The following is a 22737-nucleotide window of genomic DNA, read 5'->3' on the forward strand; positions in this document are numbered from 1 at the left end:
AAATAACACAAGGTTAACCGTATCTTAAAGTAAATCTATTGTACTGAACTCATAGCAGTTAGAGAAGCGGGATGCATTCAGTGTTTTATAAGCATCTTTCTCCTATAAAAAGAGATGCACTAATCTGATACCTGGGATCGACATATATGTATATATGAAGAGTTTGGTTCCAAAACGCGATAAACACCAATTTAAAAAAAATGACTTGCAGCCAAATTCAGTATTGTATCTGGTCAGTATTTAAAAGTAAATTCTTAATTTTACGCAAAATCCAATATCCGCCGTGTTATTCTGTAATCTTTTCTCCCTTTTTCCCCAAAACACAATAACGCCACTCCTCTTTTTCTGCAGAATGCAATAAATCCGCTCAACAAATCACAGCGCACCATTCCACGCAATGTAAACAACAATGGTGGTGCGTTAAATACACAGAGAATCCTAGTTTTCCTCATCTACTTTGTACTTCGTGATCAACAAACAAACAAAAACAAAATAATACTTTGATGGCATTGATAAACCTGTGGTGGTTTTCTGTGACGGGAAAGAAACGTAAGCCATCAACATACGGAAGAGACGGAAAATGTCAGCTGTTGCTTGTTCTTCCGACAACGTCAAGCTTCTCATGCTAACACATTGACCCCAGAGGATCTTATGATAAACTTTACATTATTTTACTAAAAGTCAATGAAAATCGAGCAGAACCAAAACATTTTACAGCTGATCACTGTCAAAAATATTAAGCGACGACGTCCCAAGGATGACAGCAGCAATGACAGTGTACTGAATATGACAAAGTAAGTGTTTTGATTAATGCTATTAATGTTTATTTTTTTAATCAGTGTATAGCACTAGTCAACTAAATGAATAGAACATGGCAAAGATGAATGCACATTTATATATTGATTTAATAGATTTACAGCATTTTGAAAAAAAAACCTGTCATGGATTTATTGCAGTTTGTGAAAAAAAACTTTGTTTTTATAATAAATCTTTAAAAATCAAATGATGGATTTGAATTGTTTATGTTTTTATAACCTAAAGATGCCATGTGAAAGTCTGAACAGAAAATAGTGATTTTCATCTTGTCACTTTCTTGTATAAAAAACATTTAGCAAAATTAGTCAAAATGGATTTATTGCATTTTGGAACCAAACTCTTCATATATTTATATATTAGGACTGTCAAAATAATGTGTTAATAACGTATTAACACAAATTCATTTTAACGGCACTAATTTTATTAACGTGCAATTAATGCAATGTGCTATTTTCATTTGACCCCTGGTCTAGCCCATAGTCATTTTTTGTCAGATTCCAACATATATAGACGGTTTCAGCAGTAACAACATAAACAAGCGGCTGTCGTGGTCTGCACGTAACTTCCGGTAAACTCCGGCAATAATAAATAACAACAAAGGTCTATTTATATAACAAGCAAAAAAAACAACACAGTTTACCTAGGAAACCAAAACATTTGTTATTTGTTGATGAGGCATTTGTTCAAAAGATCAATTTAGCAACTAGTCAGACAAACGAAACTGGAAGTAAAGTTCGGATCCAGACGTGTATCGCGTCAGCGCACGTGCGTCCGATGAAACTGTCTATATGAAGAGTTTGGTTCGAAAACGAAAAAAAGAAATAAATCTATTAAATCAATATATAAATGTGCATTCATCTTTGCCATGTTATATTTTAGTTGCTATACACTGATTAAAAAATAAACATTAATGGCATTAACCAAAACACTTACTTTGTCATATTAAGAACACTGTCATTGCTGCTGTTATACTTTGGATATAGCAAAAGCCGGCATTTTTCCGTCTGCCGAGTGCCACTCACGTAAATTATTCGATGTTGATAGCTTACGTTTCTTCCCCGCCACAGAAAACCACCACATGTTTATCAATGCCATCAAAGTATTATTTTGTTTTTGTTTGTTTGTTGATCACGAAGTACAAAGTAGATGAGGAAAACTAGGATTCTGTGTGTACAGTATTCAGTGTGCCACCATTGTTGTTTACATTGCGTGAATGGTGCGCTGTGATTTGTTGAGCGGATTTATTGGATTCTACAGAGAAGGAGGAGTTGTATTTATTGTGTTTTGGGAAAAAGGGGGAAAAGATGACAGAATAACACAGCGCAAGAATTTACTTTTTAATACTGAGCTGAAACGAATCTGATTTTGGTGGTAACACATTTTTTATAAAATGCCATTTGTTGCGTTTTGGAACCAAACTTTTCATATATAGACGGTTTCATCGGACGCACGTGATTCACATCTGGATCCGAACTTTACTTCCGGTTTCGTTTTTTTAATGGTCTGACTAGTTGCTAAACTGATCTCTTGAACAAATGCCGTGTCAAAAATAACAAATGTTTTGGTTTCCTAGGTAATCTGTGCGTTGTTTTTTGCTTGTTATATAAATAAATAATAAATAAATAAATATACGTTTAAAGTACTTTGTTGTTATTTATTATTAGCGGAGTTGACCGAAAGTTACATGCGGACCGCGACAGCCGCTTGTTTATGTTGTTACTGCTGAAACCGTCTATTTATACAATGTACATATATATACGAGCCTTTAATGGTGCATCTATGTATGCATTTGTCTATTGCTGACTCATGACTACAATGTTTTAACGCATGCATATGCTGCTTCTGCCTACATGTAGGAGACCGACTTAATGGACACAAAAAGTATTCTTGTTGTTCATAAAATGAAGATTGAATCACTGTAGTCACATGGATTATTTTAACATGGACTGCCTGTCTGGGCCTTGAAAGCTGCAAGTTGCGTTGTTGAACGACATGAGGGAGAGAGTAAAAATTTTTAACAAAACATTTTAAGCATCAGGTATTTTTATGGTGTATCAGATTATCTTCATGCTGCCAAAGAGGATTCTGGAAAATGTAGTTTGACTGGTCAAGCCTGATGCCTCATAAACCTGCTGAATGAGGATTGTAATCGAGTCAACTTAATAGCCGCTTTTCACAACAGCACATAAATGTGTACAACCTTAATGATTTTAACTTAATTGTGCATTATGTAGACTCCAGCATCACACACTCACCCCGATGCTGTCCTCCTGTCTGTACGGTCTCCAGTTGTGACCCGTATCACTGAACATGAGGAAGTAACGCGTGACCCAATCCGAACTTCCGTACCGTCCCTGCGTGGAGATGGCCGTGATCTCCGTCCGCTGCTCCAGGTTGATTTCCAGCCACTGATATTTATTAGAGTCCAACGGAGACCAACCGCCCGCACCTGTCGACCACAGACACAAATGAGCTAAAGATCCGACAGACAGTACTAGTGAACTACTTGGTTGTTTGCCACCTTTCAAGGCCACACGAGTTTGAAGTTACTGAAGCACATATAATAGGCAACACCTCTGCGTGACACACAAACAGCACTAATGAGACATAAGATATGGCCCGTTTCGCAACACTGGATACATGAACCGAAACCGCGGCGCTTGTAGAGACTTTCTCTTATTAGGTGGCAAAATAATACCGCCTACCTTCAAGAGCTGACAGTTGTCTAGGTAGACGCCGCACTACTGTAGGTTGTGTTGTTATTTCTTGAAGCTCATTTGATCTTAATGATGAGAAAAACTTTCACAGTAAAAATACTAGTAAGAATTTGCTTATAGTCTAACAACTACTTCATTAAAGATAATATTGATCCCTTCATGTGGGAAATTCTCTTGTATCTTTGAACGTCACATCGAGCCCTCGGCAATGTGCTTTTAACTCATTCACCGCCATTGACGAGTTATCTCGTTATTTATGAGTTCATATTTAACTAATAAATATGCCTTTCTGGACAAATTTCAAAGTGAAAGTGTAATACCGCTTTTATCCACTAGATACACAAACCAAATTGATCAAAAACGGAAGTTAAAAAGATTTATGATTTATTTTAACTGCCTTTATGTTTGATAGTCATTCTGAGTCTGATCTATAACATAAATTCCTTTACAAAAACGCAATTTTTTAAGCTTTTTGCTCAAAATGTTGTATTTTTGAAGAGAAATGTCCATATTTCAGTGGTTAAATTAAGTAGAAAAAGTAAATATATAATGAAATGTTTTTTCCCCATTTTGTTTGTTTGTTTGTTTATTGTTTGTTTGAAAGCAGAGGGTGTGTTCTTTAATTTGATATAATTTGTGTGTTTATATATTTATAGAAAATAATTTTTCCTGCAAGGAATTTTGTGAAAATGTTGTTAAAATCACAAAAATGCAGGTGGGCAACTTTTCTCAAAAAGGCTGGCGGTGAATGAGTTAAAGAAATTAAAATTCTGTTCATCATTTACTCACCTACGCCAAAATGACTTCTTACAAAATAAGGACGTTTTCGTAGATCATGTTTAAGTGAATGCGAAGAAAGGCTGTCATGTTACAAACAGACCCCATAAAACTCTTTCACGGATGAAAGAAAGTCACACGTCGTCACAACAACATTTTGCTCAACATTTTTTCTCAGCAGTTTGTGCAGTCCATCTACTTAACATTAGACTTATAAACACAGAAAAATGTCAGTCAAATCCCCCTTAAGCAGTTGGGATTGCGAGGCCGCCCGCGGTGCAGTGTCTACGCCTCATAACCTCACAGCGACAGCGGATGCTTAGGACGAGACACCTTATAGCTCAAGAGCGCGGGGTAAATCAGATAAGACTCAGTCATAAATGATAGCTCTCCATCATAAATCACGATAAATTACCAAACGACGTGATGCTGAGGTACTGACACCTGCTTTGGACGACAGCCGTGTGTTGGCAGGATGAGAAGTGAGAAGAGTGAATGTGTCCAGAGAGACGGTAAGATGATTCAGGTGCCAGATGGATGCAGATTTCAGACAGGTGCAGACAAACAAAACCCGACCTGAGCTGGCCAGCATCTCTCGCTTATAATCAGGACATGTGTGAATATTCAAGACTGTGATGGTATTCATTGGAAAAAAATAAAAAAATGTATATGTACTGTATACTGTTTCTTTTAGTTTCAAAGTCTTTAAGGTATTGTGGAGGATTTTCTTTTTCTGGGTGGATCATCAAGACTATTGGCCCTCCTAGTTGTCAATCAGGAGTGTTGTGCAATTGCATTTTTTTTTAAAGTGGAGAAGGCAGTTCTTTTCTAAAATTCAAGAAAATCCTCTGCTACACTTTTAATTGAGTTGTGATTCATCTAGTTCAGATGTTTATCCTAAAATTCCCAAGTAAATAATAGCAAAAATACCTTAATAACTTTTTGCTACCCATCATATTATAATTATCATTTGTTTAACCAAGAAAATCATACTGAGATTTTACAATCTCTTCTTCCAGGGAGACCTGGGCTGTGTTTCCCAAAAGCATCGTAAGGCTAAGTACATCGTAAAAACGATCGTACGAATAATCTTAGACTTACGGGCCGTTTCCCAAAAGCATCATAACTTAACTAGCACTTTGTAGATCTACGAGTGCTTTGGAGTAATCGAAAATCAATAAGTGTATCGTAAGTGACAGAGTTACAAGGTCACACGCAGGACAGTCGTCAAATCGCACTTTACTTCTGTGCAATGACGATAATGTAATGTTTTTAAGTGTATATTTATTCTTCTTTGTTTATTGTTTAAATATATAAAAATTAAAGAAATCAAAATATATATATTTTTTAATCAACCACGTGCAATCACTTGGATCTAAAGATAACCAAGCTACTGATTCAAGCTACTGTATAAAATGTGATGATGCATCTGTGACTCGAACAATCAAAATGTTTTTTTTTATTGCTCAGATCATTTGGAAGTTTTGCTGAATTAAAGAGATTATAATGTCAGACTTTCATTTCAAACTTTGATATCTTTGCAAATCAGAAAAAAAAACATCTGAGAAGCAGAAAACCTTTGCAGAAGCTTCAATTTTTGTTTCTTAATCTCATTGCTTTCTAGAACTGAGATCACTTACCGTTGGTTCACACCAGGCGTCAAAATCGTGTCTTCCATGCCTAGTTTGCAGCTTGAACAGTTTGAGTTTACGTGCTTCATTTGCGGGTGAAATTCTAGTCATCGAGACATTCACGAGGAATTTCGCGTCATGGGAGGGGCTTCTGCGACTCCCCTCGCTTCCTGTAATCACGTCACTACTAGATCAAGCTCCTGATGGGTTAATGCGGCGTGTTTTTCCGCCAAAGTCCAAATTGTTCAACTCATGCGTTTGCCGTGGCAACGCTCAATTTGCAACATTCGTGCGACCTAGATGCGCGAATGAGGCGGAATCGAATCTACCATGGCGCGCTAAACGCCTCATTCGCGCTGTGAGACCTCCAGACGCGCGATAACGCGTCTTCACATTGACTTAACATTGAAATCACTCGTGTCTGACGCCTCTACTGCGGCTGGTGTAAACGCAGCATTAGAGGTGATTTTGTTATCCAACCCTGTCTATAGAAAAATCTAAATCACAGATGAAATCTCTTTTTCATCTCCTAGACAGCAATGAGAGAAATTGGAGAGAAAATTTATGGAAATGTGCATTTAAGACTTTAGCATCTCAGATGTTTCTCCTAAGAAAAATAACCACAAATCTCAAAAGTCTCTACTTCAGTTTTCGCATCATCACAAACTGAACTCAGATTTGACAAGTCTATTATAAAGTCGACTTTTGTAAGGATGTCAAACATTTTTCATCAAATGTTTTATCCAAAAAGCACATTCTTATATCTATACGATCAATATTCATTCTAACTAAAAGCTTTGTACTTTTAATAAAGTTATAAACCAATGACACTTAAGGATGTTTTCAGACCTGAGACTTTGTTTTGGAACCTGATTCTCCCTTGATTCGGTTCGTTTGGCATATGTGAACACGGTAGTCGCTCTTGGATCTGCACCAAAACAACCGCCCCGAGACCGTCTAAATGAGGTGGAAACGAACTCTGGTAGCGGTTCGTTATACGCGTGAAAGCAAACCGATCCAACAGACCAACGAACAGGCTATCTTATTACATTATTAACCATGAACACACTTGATGGTTCTTTGGTGACGAATTCTGTGAGCACATCAACACCATTTAAAACCAAAGTGCACCTGTTCCTTATTAAATGTATTGTAATTGCTCTTCTCCGCAATAGGTAAGACTGTTGGCCCGCCTAAGTTTTGATTCCTGCTTAAAACAATGAAGTAATATAACTGAAGTTACCAAAAAAACAACAACAGTAAACTCGCAAAGCTGCAGTCTCTTTCTCCTGATGGAATCACAAAAAATAAACAGATGCACTTTGACCAATTAAAGGAGAGTTTACTCACACATGACTTGTATTTCAGAACAAAGCAATCGATGTACAGATCTGAAAACACCCTTATACTGGTAATACTGGTCTGTACGTACAGTTTGACCCATTGGTGTTGTTATGTTCACTTAAAACCAGACTTTATTTAAAATCTGAACTGCATACTTCATCCACTGTTACTATTACAGCTAGAAAACTTTTCGGTAAACTAGCAAGCCTATTTTAGTATTTAGGACAGCAGCGAAAAGCCGAGCTAAATAAAAACATTGAAAATAAATTCACATGTCCACCATAAAGAGAAAAACAGATGCACTGACCATTATTTAAATACAAACAGGTGGACGACACACAAACCTTACAGAATTTAAATCAACAGAAAGCAGCATTTTTTTAATATCATGAAAAATATCCTTATATGAGAAATGTTGATTGTAGATTGTTGTTTATGCCATTTTGGTAGATTACAAAAAGTCACTTTTGGATTATTTAATAATAAGCATTAAACAGACACAATGTTTATGCTTTTATCCTGTCAGTGGAATATCGCTAAAGCCAAAGATTATCACTGATTTTACACTTCCGAAAATCTGGTGCTGGACCTTAATCGGTTTACAATGTTCGGCACAAATAATCATGTAATGTGTGATATTTATAGATCACATTTTACACATTCCGATGTGCTCACAATAACAATGTTTACATGCACAAAATTTTGTCAATCCGACTGAATTTAATCTGATCGCAGGTTACGACACTACTTTTTACATGTACCCTAAACATTGCAATCTGATTAAAACGTTTGTTTACATGTATATTTAATATAATCCCAACCAAATGTCTGCCCAAGCGCCCATCCATGGTTGCCAGATTTGCATATCAAAATCAACTCAACGGACATTTAAAACTATCCCAAAAACATCGCAATGACTATTCACAGTCTAAATACCAAAAGCTAATGAACGAAATCCTTTCATCTTTAACACGCAAAAAAAAATCAACTTGCAGAAACAGTTTAAATCTAAAGACTTGGAAACGCAGTGCACAGCATCTCTCGTTGAGTTCACCCTTTTCTCTGGATGTACAAAGTCAAAGTAGAGGTAGAGAAAGTTGTTAAGAAGTTTTTAGATATTGACAATGAAAACACACTTTTTGAAAGGCACAACACAATTTTATTGCTTTATGTTATGGTATTAAAGACAAGAATGGTGCAGAATGTACAGCGCTTGACACCATTACCTTAATAATGCATGTTGCCATTGCCTTGCTATTGCATGTTTCTGTGATGAGAATCATGTGATACATAAATAAGAGGTAAATATAAGTCATGAATTTAAGCATAATTCTTCTGCACATGTGCACAAGGTATTTTTGCATACTACGATTCACACGTTTACATGGGTACTTTTCTCCTGATGATCGGATCACAGATCAGACTACACCACCACTTTCAATTTGATCTGCTTCCCTGTGAGGTGACGTAAAACGCTCGCTCTGGCACGACAACCTTAATATTATCCTGAAGTGTGTGATGCACCATGATTTTAAAATCTTGTTTAATATTTAAAGGAAAAAAATCTGTCAAGATTTTCCTTGTGTGTGTGATCTGCAACCAGATATCATAATGAGCCAGGATTTTAAAAATCCTTCAGTGTGAGCTGGAATATCCGTATGCATTTCTCTATTCAGGTTTCATTAAAACAGAGTCAGCGACCTCTCTTAGGGTCTTCATTAAAGTATAATAACTTCATTGTGAATATGATCCATCTCTAACCAGCTGTCACACTGAATAAAGCAGAAGTCCAATATTTCCAGAACTTTCTCAGAGAAAAGTGGACAGAAAAGTTTCTGTGAATGAACACAAAGATTGAGGTTAATCAGAGTTCACGGATGAGAGCAGTCGAGCGGTACGGTGAGGTGATGCTCGCTTATATCAGCATTTCATTATATTACACAACACATCAACTGTCACAAACAGACCAAATCTCATTTATTCTGATCAGTGACACACATTCAAACATTGATAATCACTCAAATAGAAAGATTTTCCTAAAGTTATAGACTTTGAAAAATGGAAAACAAAATACCCTTAAAAACCTGGTTTATAATAAAGTGATAAAGACATATAGGATATCAAGATTTTAGAAAATCCAGTAACGCAAAGTAAATGTTTTCCAAAGAGTCGTCATCCATCTAATCTGCAGATCTCATTTATTATTTACCATGATTCCAGCAGATTGTGTCAAGGGACAAAACCTAGTTTAAATTAAGACAGGGTTAAGCACAAATATTGATTAAAGTAGAAGCAACTATTATAATGTTAAGTGTTGAGCGGATGAGACTGTGACTCTTGACATATAAAAATATCTTAAGAGCTTACATCTGACTTATTCAGGTGAAAGAGGAACAAAACCAAGAGCCGATGAAGTTAAAAGATGTCTTCATGTTTAATAGAGAGCTGCAGGCATGATGCACTTTTGTAGGCCGACGTGGAAGTTAACATCACATGAGTTACCTTGACAAAAAGTCGATTAAATTTCTCCATAGGCTTATCGCAAAAGAATAAGCTCTGTGATCAACAAAAGGTTAGGATGCTTACATTTTATCCAACAAGATAATCTAAATGAAAGTCTAAATGCAGAAATAAAAAAACTAACCTTAAAGGAATATTCCATTCCCTTAAAAGCAAAATCCAGATAATTTACTCACCACCATGTCATCCAAAATGTTGATGTCTTTCTTTGTTCAGTCGAGAAGAAATTATGTTTTTTGAGGAAAACATTGCAGGATTTTTCTAATTTTAATGGACTTCAACAGAGTCCAACATTTAATACTTAACACTTAACAGTTTTTTTCAACGGAGTTTCAAAGGACTATAAACAATCCCAAAAGAGGCATAAGGGTCTTATCTAGCGAAACGATTGTCATTTTTGACAAGTAAAATAACAAAGATCCACTTTTAAACCACAACTTCTCGTCTAGATCCGGTCGTGATGCGTCAGCGTGACCCCACGCAATACGTCATGACGTCAAGAGGTCACAGAGGACGAACGTGAAACTCCGCCTCAGTGTTTACAAGTGTGTTGAAAGAGGACCGTTCCTACGTTGTTGTATGTCAACTGATACTAATGAATATCTTTGTGGCAGTTTATTGTTTAAAATGGTCCGCAAATTTGCGTTTTATATATGTAACACGTGACCTCCCTACCTCACTACGCATTTACGTTAGGTCGCGCTGGACCGGACCTAAACGAAAAGTTGTGCTTTTAAAGTGTATATTTGTTATTTAATTGTCAAAAATGACAATCGTTTTGCTACATGATGGATTTTTGTGTTACAGTTGTTTTTATTAAATATATATGACTATGACCTCTTTAATATGTAACTGCAAACTTATTTTGTCATTTATCTTTGTAAAAAATAATTAAATTACATTTTTATTTTAAATTTCAGTTTTATCAAATGTTTCAAAAGCAACCAACAGTACAAACTTAAATTGCTGAGACTAAAAAAAAATTCAATAGTTTGAACACTATGAAAATAAAATTAAATCAAATTAGAATAATATACATTTTTTACCATATTATACACAGTACACTGTAAAAAAATTCCAGCTTATTGCAGCTGGGTTGCCGGTAATTTACCGTAGATTTACATTTTTGTTATTTACTGGCAATAATTTGTTCAAAGCTAAATAAATTCTAAACATCAACAAGTCTTTATCCTCACAGAACAAAACCATACAATAACAGCCTCATGCAAAGCATTCTGGGAATCAGAAATCATCATCAACCTTTTTCTGTTTTTTGCTTCAGATTTTGTTTCCCAGAATGTTTTGCTTGATGCTGATTTTTTAGTTTTACTTTGTAAAGACAAAGACTTGTAAATGTTTAATGTTCATTTAAATTTAAATAAACTCTTGCCAGTAAATAACATAAATGTAAATCTACGGTAAATTACCGGCAACCCAGCTGCAATTTCTACGGAATTTTTTTACAGTGTATTAGCAGCGGGACAAAACTAACAAGTGTTACTTTTGACCCGACAGGATCTACTTACTCTATAAACTAGACTTACTTTTATTTTGAAAAACTGAGAAGTCTTCAGGATGTTAAATACTAAATACCTTGTAGATTTATCAGTATTGTAACACATGAAACGAGAAACACAACGCGTTGTAAGAAAAAAAGACCGCTTTTGGAATGTACTTATCATGGTGGAAAACACAGTTCTGGATCTAACTTACACGTGGAAATCGGTGAGAAATAACGCGATATTTGTCAACTCTTTCAGAGGTTATGTGCTAATATGCTGTCATAGTGAGATTTAGATGTTATCAGGGCTCGGAGAAAATCGCTTTGTTACTTTCGTTCTTCAACTCTCCCACACTTACTGGTTTTGCACTGAAGTCCAGCTTTTGTTGTTTGGGTAGTGGATGAACTCCTGCTCACTGCTTCGCATCACCGGGTGGGACTTGCTCTTAGTTTGACTGTCTGCGCCGCGTCGTGCCGCGACTCCAAATGTTTTTTTTTTTTTATTTGACGTAGTGTTTTTGTAGCTGCATCTCTCTTCTCTCTCCATTGTACGTTGTTTACGTTTGTGTCGCTTACACGTGACCTGAATTGTCCTCGTGCTGAAAACGTGACTTGTCGCACACCTGACTTCACTTCCCGAGACGCAATAAGAAATATACAAGAAAATATATATTTTACTAAGGAAAATTTCAAAAATAGTAACGCACAGTGACTTGGATAAGTAACTTTAATCTGATTACTGGTTTGGAAATATTAACGCGTTAGATTACTCGTTACTAAAAAAAGTGGTAAAATTAGAGTAACGCGTTACTAAGTAACGCGTTACCGGCATCACTGGATAAGACCCTTATGCCTCGTTTGGGATCGTTTATAGTCATTTGAAACTCCGTTGAAAAAAACTGTTAAGTGTTGAGTTAAAGGGACACAAGGCAGCATTTTTATGTTAATAAATCATCTTCGTAAGTCGGTATATGGTTAAATGACTGATTACATGACGAATGAAGACTCTCTTGCCCGCCCCTACCGTCTGTAGGAAGAATACCCCACTTGCAAGTTCGCTGTATCCGACCCGGTGTCCTTCAGTCTCGTAAAGTCTCAGATATAGAAAGCATTTACTCCCAGACACTAGGGGGAGCTAGTAGAGAAATAATACTCAGACTTGCCTTGTGTGCCTTTAAGTATTAAATGTTGGGCTCTATTAAAGTCCATTAAAATGAGAAAAATCCTGCAATGTTTTCCTCAAAAAACATAATTTCTTCTCGACTGAACAAAGAAAGACATCAACATTTTGGATGACATGTGGTGAGTAAATTATCTCGATTTTTCTTTTAAGAAAATGGAATATTCCTTTAAGATAACTCTTTTAAATTTTTATTAGAAATATTTAAAAATACGTTCGCTAATAAGTAAACGAATGGATGATTTTTTTTTGCAATTGTGGTCATGTTGCATGTTCATGCATGATGATGTTTAAAGCTCCCGAGTTGGGGTATTACTAGTGTGTTTTATGTTGTAAAATAAAAGGTGAAAATATATTGAAAATATCTTATTTAACTCTTTCCTTGCCAGCGTTTTTTTTTTAAGTTGCCAGCCAGTGGCAGCATTTTTTATGCATCTTTTTCACAAAAGTTTAATGCCTTACAGAAAATTGACTTCTTTAAATAAATAAACATACAATATCCCTTTTAAGCAAAAAAAACTTTCATCCTTTTATTCTTCATTTGTTCTCTTGTATCACCTTAAATATGGGTAGGCTTCTTCAAAAATACACTGAAAAAAATGATTAATTGAATCTAATCAATTTTTTTAAGGTAAGTGGTTGCAATCAACTTATTTAAGCTACATTCAAACAAAAAAAGATTAGTAAAGTAAAATAAAATATAAAACTTTTGTTTAAATGTAGCTTAATTAAATTGATTGCAACCACTTACCTTAAAAAAATTGATTGAATTCAATTAATCATTTTTTTCAGTGTACAAACATTTCATAATCTCAGCTTTTTGCTCAAGATATTGTAAATGACTTTTGTTAGAGATCAGATTCGGCGATGATTAAAACATACACAGAGTTTTTACTGTTTTTGGATCAGTGGATGCTTTAGTGTTTTATGAGTTGGGTAAGAGCGACACCTAGTGGATAATAGCGGAAATATGGATTGCCATAAAACTCATCATTGGCAAGGAAGCGTTTTTTCTCTTAATTGACGAGATAACTCAGGCAGGGAAAGAGTTAAGGTGTTTAACCAAAACCCCATTCAAAAAACCCATTGACCTTGGGATGACAGAACTGCTAAAATGTGAACTTGTTTCCTGGTTTTGTCTCCTAAAATATGTCATCCGTGCAGCTCTGTATAAGTTTTTCTGAACGTTTTAAATAGAATTACATACAGATCTATTTTGCACTTTTTAGGATGACTAAAAACCTAAATGCCAACCAAACACAGAGGTCCCTGTGCTGGAAAGTAAACATTTAAAAGATTAAATCCAAGTCATTCTCTCATCTGACCACGTGTACTGATAAAGTTGTTTTCATTCTCACAGTTTAAAATAAAAGACGTTCAGTTTTCCATGCACACACCTCTGATTATGACATTCATTATAAAAGAACAAGTTGCTTTTAAATTGTGTGGTATAGTTTTCTGTTTCAATATATATTGTCCTCATAAGTATGGCTTTTATATCCTGGAGACTAAATTATAATATAATTGAAACGGCTCTCTTGCTGATAGCACCGATCCAAAGGAACACAATCAAATTTACATTTTAATTAAACCCTGCGCTCCGCTCATATCTGTGTATTTATCTGCAACCTCACGAGGAACAATTACACCTGCTGACAGACTAACAGCCCCCCATTTATACCACAGCTAATGGCACCCATAATGACAGAAAAAGAAAGATTTCACAGAAATTCGGTCCTCTTCACAGCGAGAGCCTGTGCGCTTTAGGGAATTAACACAAACAGTCGTATAAATGCTATAGCTTTGCTTATTTATCCTGTGATTCAAACAGATTTGCTCTGATTTCCCATTGGGTTTGAGTAATGAAATACAGCATATAATCTGGCCTGTGATTGAAAGCTTTCTAACAGGTAAAATAGCACAAAATGGAGATTCAAATTCATTATTGGCCTTTGGACTGCAGTTGTACTACTGTATGTCTTGTAGATATCAAGATATTCATTAACATGTGACTGAATATAAGTTTGACAAAAATTAAATATTTCCCTGTTTCACTGTGATATTCTTGTGTCTAAATTACTTTTATTTATATATTTTCTTTTTCAGTACTTTTATCTTACTATTGCAAAAGATGCTGCTGTCGGCCAACATCAGATAAATGTTCAATTTAAGTTGCCATTAAAAATCAATGGAAATAAACATGCTACTAAATGCTAAAAGTTCCAGGTAAGAAATAACAAAGCACAGTAAAGTGTTTCTAATTAATACATAAAAATCTGCAAAAAGGTGCAGTGTGTAAATTTCAGCGGCATCTAGTGGTGAGGTTGCGAATTGCAACCAACGGCTTAGTCCACTGCTCCCCCCTCGCTTTTGAAACACATAGAAAAGCTACGTTAGCCACCACCGGACAAACATGTCATTGTCGAAGACAACTTAATAAAAAAATTGTTCGTTAAGGGCTTCTGTAGAAAAATGGCGGCACAAAATGGTGACTTCCATGTAAGGGGACCCTCTTAGTTTGTAGATAAAGAGGTCTCGTTCTAAGTTAATAAACACATAACAGTTCATTATGAAAGGTCTTCATACACCCTTGATAATATAGTTTTGTATATTATTTTGCATTTCTGTCAAGAGATCCTTCTAAAAATTACACACTGCACCTTTAAGAAACTTCATTTAAGAAATCTGACTTCATCAGAAGCAGTAAGGTCTACTAGTTATCGTCATCAGACATCCTATCAGAAATGAGTCTGTGGAGTATTTACTTCATTGTCTAGACATATAAGTACTACAGGCTAAAAGAAATGCCAAGATATTTGCGGCTTTATCTCAATTGAGCGAGATTTCAGAAAATCAATACAAATCTTAAACCACCACTATATAGACAGGACTCACACTGAAGGTCAAAATATTGTCTTGAAGCTTCTTGGTGGGACGTAAAAGTTAGAAGAAACATAACAAAAGTTCAAGATTCATCAGGGGTTAAGCTAAATTATTATCTATTTTAACCCCAAAATGTTAAACCATCCTAAAACATGTTAATTCTTTCCCTACCAGCGTTTTTTTTTTAAGTTGCTAGCTAGCGCCAGCATTTTTTATGATTTTCATAAAAGTTTAATCTTCCAGAAAATGTTCTTCTTTAAATATAAGAACATACAATATATCAAATGAAGGAACAGACCCTCTGCTTTCAAACAAAAAACATTTCATCCTACCCTCATTTGTTCTCTTTTTACAACCTCTCAAATATGGGTAATATGGGTTTCTTCAAAAATACAGAGATAATTGCATTTTTGTGAAAGCCTTTTGTTATAAAATCAGATTCAGAGTGATGATCAAAACATACACTGAGTTATTACTGTTTGCCTTAAAGGATTAGTCCATTTTCTTAAAAAAATAAAAATCCTGATAATTTACTCACAACCATGTCATCCAAAATGTTGATGTCTTTCTTTGTCTAGTTGAGAAGAAATTATGTTTTTTGAGGAAAACATTCCAGGATTTTTATCATTTTAATGGACTTTAATGGACCCCAACACGTAACAGATTTAATGCAGTTCAAAATTATTGCAGTTTCAAAGAACTCTAAATGATCCCAAACGAGGCATAAGGGTCTTATTTAGCGAAACGATCGTCATTTTTGACAAGAAAAAAATAAGCACCATAACTTCTTGTTTATCTCCAGTCATGCGACGAGCCAGCGCGACCTCACGTAATTGCGTAATGCTGTGGAAAGGCCACGGGTTACATATATGAAACCCACGTTTGCGGACCATTTTAAACAATAAACTGACACAAAGACATTCATTAGTATCATTCAACATACAACAACGTCGGAACGGTCCTCTTTCTCCATACTTGTAAACACTGAGGCGTAGTTTTGCATTCGTCATCCGTGATCTCTTGACGTGATGACGTACTGCGTGAGGTCGCGCTGGCGCATCACAGGATGAGAAGTTGTGGTTTAAAAGTGCATATTTTTATTTTTCTTGCCAAAAATGACAATCGTTTCACTAGATAACATCCTTATGCCTCATTTGGGATCGTTTAGAGTCCTTTAAAACTGCAATTTTAAACCGCATTAAAACTGTTAAGTATTGGGGTCCATTAAAGTCAATTAGAATGAGAAAAATCTTGGAATGTTTTCCTAAAAAAACATAATTTCTTCTCAACTGAACAAAGAAGACATCAACATTTTGGATGATATGGTGGTGAGTAAATTATCTGGATTTTTTTTTAAGAAAATGGACTAATCCTTTAAGGGGTTGCTTCAGTGTTTTATTATTTGGGTAAGATCGCCACCTGGTGGATAATAGCGGAAATATGGATTGCCGGAAAAACTCGCCATTTGCAGGGAAGTGTTTTCTCTTAATTAATTAGTTAACTTGTCAATGGCAGGGAAAGAGTTAATAAGCCTCTTTTGTAAGTGTGTGTTTTATAGCCAGAATAAATTGCAGATGTAAAGCAGATTTTATGCCAGTAGATAAAGGTTTAAGGCTAGGCTATATTTTACCTGGTACTTCAGGCACTTTTTTGGGCCGCTGTATTCTTTGTTTTGAATGTAAAGACGTGACTAAAGTCTCTGTCCAAATGTTCCCCTTGACTCTCCTTTAAGCCTGCATCTCTTCTGATGTCAGGCAACCCCAGAGAATATTCAACACTCCTATAAACCGCCTACTTTATGTTCTGAAATAGAAAACTTAAACAGACCGGAAAAAAAATGATTGAAAAGAGAAATGTTCAAGCCATTATAAAAACCCCTACAAGCCCTCTCACCAAAAACCATCTCGTCCACAATCTCTTGCAGCTTTTAGTGGTTTTATTCTGAACGTGGAGAGTTTGTTTGTGTTTAATGCAGGTCTCCAGTGGTCAGGTGTGTGAGCGTGAGGTGACGAATCGGCTGTTTTGACTTTCGTTCGCCGCGGCAGAAACATCAGACCTGAACCTTTGAAGTTCTCTCATCCAGCGACCGACCAAAGCCTCCGACACCGCATGAGCTTGTTTGTTTATGTGTGCGTGGAATAAATGTGTGCACCTTTGAAGGTTATTTTCAACGATTAGATTTCCTCCCACTTCACTCATTAATGCTGTCAGTCGCTGTTAAAAAAACCATCCTGCACTTAAACGCTGTAATGCAACACAACAGCTTCTGAAAGGACAAAATGACACCTTTTAAAGTCTCTCTGTTGGCTCTTTAAGCATTCAGAAGATGGACTGAAAGCGTGACGGTGTCATTGTGGTTAAACATCTGTGTGTCAGAGGTCAAAGGTCAGGTTTGGGAGAGAAAACATCCCTGGATTACACCAAGACTGTCACACTGGTTCCTTACACAACTCCCTAGCAACACCTTAGCAACCACACTCGGTACGTTTACATGCAACGAAATAATCAGTTTGCAATCGTATTGATGGCTCAATTTGATTGAAACGCTTCATGTAAAGACCTTAATCAATACATTTGAGGTTGATCATATGCAAATTTTGATCGTATTGAAAGATGTGGTGTAGTCCAATCTGTGATCTGATCATCGGGAGAAAAGTACTCATGTAAACGCGTGAATCCGATGCAAAAATATATTGTGCACATTCTCAGAAGAATTGTGCTTCAGTTCATGTCTTATATTTACGAATCACATGATTCTCGTCACAGAAAAAATAGCAACACACATTATTGAGGTAATGGCGTCATGAGATGTACATTCTGCAGCGTTCATGTCTTTCATGACATTACATAAAGAGATAAAATAGCGTTGAGGCTTTTGATCATTGTTTTCATTGTCTATTTCTAAAAACTTCACTTTGACTTTTTACATTTATGTGCAACTCTCAATGAGAGGTGCTGTGCGCTGCATTGCCAAGTCCTCTGCTTTTTTCGAGTTCAGATTTCGGCAACTTTAAAACTCTTTCAGTAAGCTGTTTTTTTTAAGGATTTCGTTTAGTAGTTATTTGTATTTTTTGCTGTGAATAGTCATTGGGATGCTTTTGGGCTAGTTTTGAATGTACCTGGGGCTGGTTTTGATACGTGAATCTGACAACCATGGCTGTGCGCTTGCACAGACGTTTGGTTTGGATTATATAGAATGTGCATGTATATGGACATTTTAATCAGATTTCAATGCTTAAGGTACATGTAAACTAGGGATGCAGCTATTGATTCTTTTTGTAATCAATTAATCTAGCACTTAATCGATCGATTAATCAGATAATTTTTTGTGTATGTATATGGACATTTTAATCAGATTTCAATGCTTAAGGTACATGTAAACTAGGGATGCAGCTATTGATTCTTTTTGTAATCAATTAATCTAGCACTTAATCGATCGATTAATCGATTAATCAGATACGTTTTGTGTGTGTATATGGATATTTTGATCAGATTTCTATGCTTAAGGTACATGTAAACTAGGGATGCAGCCATTGATTCTTTTTGTAATCGATTAATCTAGCACTTAATCGATCGATTAATCGATTATTCAGATCATTTTTTTGTGTATGTATATGGACATTTTAATCAGATTTCAATGCTTAAGGTACATGTAAAACTAGGGATGCAGCTATCAATTCTTTTTGTAATCGATTAATCTAGCACTTAATCGATCGATTAATCGATTAATCAGATCATTTTTTTTGTGTATGTATATGGACATTTTAATCAGATTTCAATGCTTAAGGTAAATGTAAACTAGGGATGCAGCTATTGATTCTTTTTGTAATCAATTAATCTAGCACTTAATCGATCGATTAATCGATTAATCAGATACGTTTTTGTGTATGCATATGGACATTTTGATCAGATTTCAATGCTTAAGGTACATGTAAACTAGGGATGCAGCCATCGATTCTTTTTGTAATCGATTAATCTAGCACTTAATCGATCGATTAATTGATTATTCAGATCATTTTTTGTGTATGTATATGGACATTTTAATCAGATTTCAATGCTTAAGGTACATGTAAAACTAGGGATGCAGCTATCGATTCTTTTTGTAATCGATTAATCTAGCACTTAATCGATCGATTAATCGATTACTCAGATCATTTTTTTGTGTATGTATATGGGCATTTTAATCAGATGTCAATGCTTAAGGTACATGTAAACTAGGGATGCAGCTATCGATTCTTTTTGTAATCGATGAATCTAGCACTTAATCGATCGATTAATCGATTAATCAGTCATTTTTTGTGTATGTATATGGACATTTTAATCAGATTTCAATGCTTAAGGTACATGTAAACTAGGGATGCAGCTATCGATTCTTTTTGTAATCGATTAATCCAGCACTTAATCGATCGATTAATCGATTAATCAGATAAATTTTTTGTGTATGTATATGGACATTTTGATCAGATTTCAATGCTAAAGGTACGTGTAAACTAGGGATGCAGCTATCAATTCTTTTGGTAATCGATTAATCTGGCACTTAATCGACCGATTAATTGATTAATCGGATATTTTTGTGTGTAACCAACCAAAACAAATAATGCATAACGAAAATGATGTGGCTGTATTTCAAAAAAAATAATTTGCCAACAATTAAGCAATTTAATTTATTAATATGCACAACTGTCGCGTGAGAGAGATGAGGGTGCATGCGTGGGTGTGAAGAGGTTCTTTTTTAGGCTATACTCTCTTGCAATTGAACGTGAATAAGTTTACTACTTAAAAACATCAAAGCTAAACATCATATCTAGTCAAACCACATAACGACATCGCTACAAATACAGTATGGGATTAAAATCAGCGAACATCAATAGGCTTAGGCTACTTTACCTTGTTTCAGCAACGCTTCTTAAAACAGCAGTGGATGTTTCCATTTCAGATGCTGAATGAAATGTAATGATAAAAATGTAATAATGCCAAACTTTAGACATTCTCTGTGGTTTATGGACATCTTTACTCTCCGCCATCACGCCAATTAATTCAAAATGTATCATGCGCTATGATGTGCTTCCTGAACATTGAACAATGGTCCGTGTGTTTTTTTACAACGGTCCATGTGAATCAGATCCCGGCAGTATAGTGCACGTCATAGGAATTTAACGAGACACCATCTACATCAGTACCAAAGTCTGATTCAGGACAGAAGATTCAAATGTAACATTTCTCATCAGATGCAAAAATTAGTTTTATGACAAACATCACAGTGTGTGACTGCTTACCGTCTCTGCGGTTGAGTTTGGCGTAGCCTGGTCCGTGACTATTTGACAGCTCGGATGAACTTCTGAAAGCTGATGGAGGAAGATTAGACACCAGTGGAGTATCACAGCTCACTGTGAACAAACACATGGAGCAATATTAGTCAGATCAACAATCACATGCATCTTTCAAACAGAATTCAGTGATGTTTGATGACTAAAACCATCAACACCAAACAAGACAGTTTAGAATATATTCAAGAATTGGGTTTATAAACATATTGATTTTGGTATAGCATGCACCACTGAATCACAGTAAGAACAGGGATGCATGTGCTCCTGTACACATAGCTCACTGGTACAGCATTGCATTAGCAAACGCAAAAGGTCAAGGGTTTGAAACCAGGGAACATGCATGCTGATAAAAATGTGTACTTTGTAATGCAATGCAAGTCGCTTTGGATAAAACTGTCTGGCAAATGCATGAATGTAAAACACTGGACAATAAAATGAGGTCAGATTTAACTTCAGTAACATTCAGACTCAATAAGACATCACTGCTGGAGATCACATCAGTGCAATGAAACTGACAAACTCAAACTCAGTCTAATGTTTATTATTGAACGTCATACAGCTGAAATTAAAGCTTGCTTAAAATGCTTTTACCAACAGAAATAAAACTGCTGACCCACTTTTCTCTGTATGAAACACACGGCCTGTGACTCGGTCAGGTAATGTGATTTATAGATGAAGCGTTTCTGGAGAGAAATATATTTGATTTAAATGTGAGAGGAAATGTAAAAGCCTTTCTTCTGTCTTTCTGGAAATTAGCAATGCACTGTGTAAAATATTCTGTGAATTATATATCTAGTTTAATCAAACAAAAAATAAATTATAAAATGTAAGCCTTAAAATGCATGAATGTTTCACAAAATTATTATTAGATATTTGGGTCTTTAGCGAGCTCTAAACTTCCTTATTAAGATAATAAATAAAACTGTCCTAATACTTTATTAACAAAATAAATGCAAAATAAATAAAACAAATGTTTTGAAACATTTCATTTGTCATCAAACAGATGCCACAAAAAGTTTTATAACACTAAAATGATGACATTGAAATACACATTTAAGGGTTAATGTTGTTTGCTTATAAGAATGCATACTTGTTTTGCTAACATGCATACTCGTTTACAAAGCACAAACAATAAATATTAAACTTCAGCATGTGATTTATATGAAATAGTATATGTATATTTTATACGGAGCTGTAAATCGATTAAAATATTTTATCTAGATTAATTGCATGATTGTCATGAGTTAACATTTTTATCTGTTCTTAATTTACCTTATTTAACACTTTTCAAGTTTTTGATACTCTTATTAACATGGCCGTGATCAAATATGGATGCTTTTTGCACATGTATGTTTATTAGTGAAAGAGTAAGCAAGGTTAATTTTGTAAAAAAAATCGAGTTAAAGATATTTGTAAGGTTCAAAAACAAAATCACTGGGAAAACTAATAGATTTGGCAGACAAAGTCAAAAATAATATCAATATATTAATGTTATACTTTTGCTTTTTTATTGCTTAATTGGCATTGAGACAAACAGCTTTAAGATCTTCTGTAATGCAAGGATCTAATATAATCTTACACATCAGATATTTTACCCAACAGTTAACCAAACATTCACATAAGACATAACAGATTATGTCTGCGTGAATTCTTAAAAAAAAAAAAGTCAGGCGCACAAGTGGACACTATATATTAGTCAAGAATTTAAGACGGTGCAACAAACGTACAAATAAAGATAATTTTAGATGTTTGATGACTATTTAATATCTAGGCCAAGAATTAAACAGAAATTGCATGTTGCATTAATCGCACAGTATTAAAATAGATGTCGTTGATGCATTATTAATGTGTTAATATTGACAGCCCTAATATATACACATATATTATATCATATTTGTGCCACTGACATAACAATGACATCTGTTTGTGTGGGTTGGTTGTGCATCTGAACGATGTGTTTGTGTATCTCTTTTGACCCGTGCTGTATAAGCAGCCACCCTAAATACCCTAAAAACAACCAATAATCTCAATGTACAAACAA

General features: G+C 35.2%; 1 protein-coding gene across 2 annotated transcripts in view; it reads right to left on the bottom strand.

Annotated features, from left to right (window-relative positions):
• Positions 1-22737, bottom strand: part of cntnap3 (contactin associated protein family member 3) — a 127322-nt gene that overhangs the window by 87256 nt on the left and 17329 nt on the right. For both annotated transcript variants that reach the window (XM_073874618.1, XM_073874617.1), the window contains exons 2-3: positions 20646-20756; positions 3072-3265 (exon numbers count right to left, since the gene is read on the bottom strand). In XM_073874618.1, the coding sequence (XP_073730719.1) occupies positions 3072-3265; positions 20646-20756 (305 nt within the window). The remainder of the gene's footprint in view (positions 1-3071; positions 3266-20645; positions 20757-22737) is intronic.

Source organism: Misgurnus anguillicaudatus, chromosome 12 (assembly GCF_027580225.2).
Source record: "Misgurnus anguillicaudatus chromosome 12, ASM2758022v2, whole genome shotgun sequence".
Taxonomy (NCBI): Eukaryota; Metazoa; Chordata; class Actinopteri; order Cypriniformes; family Cobitidae; genus Misgurnus; species Misgurnus anguillicaudatus.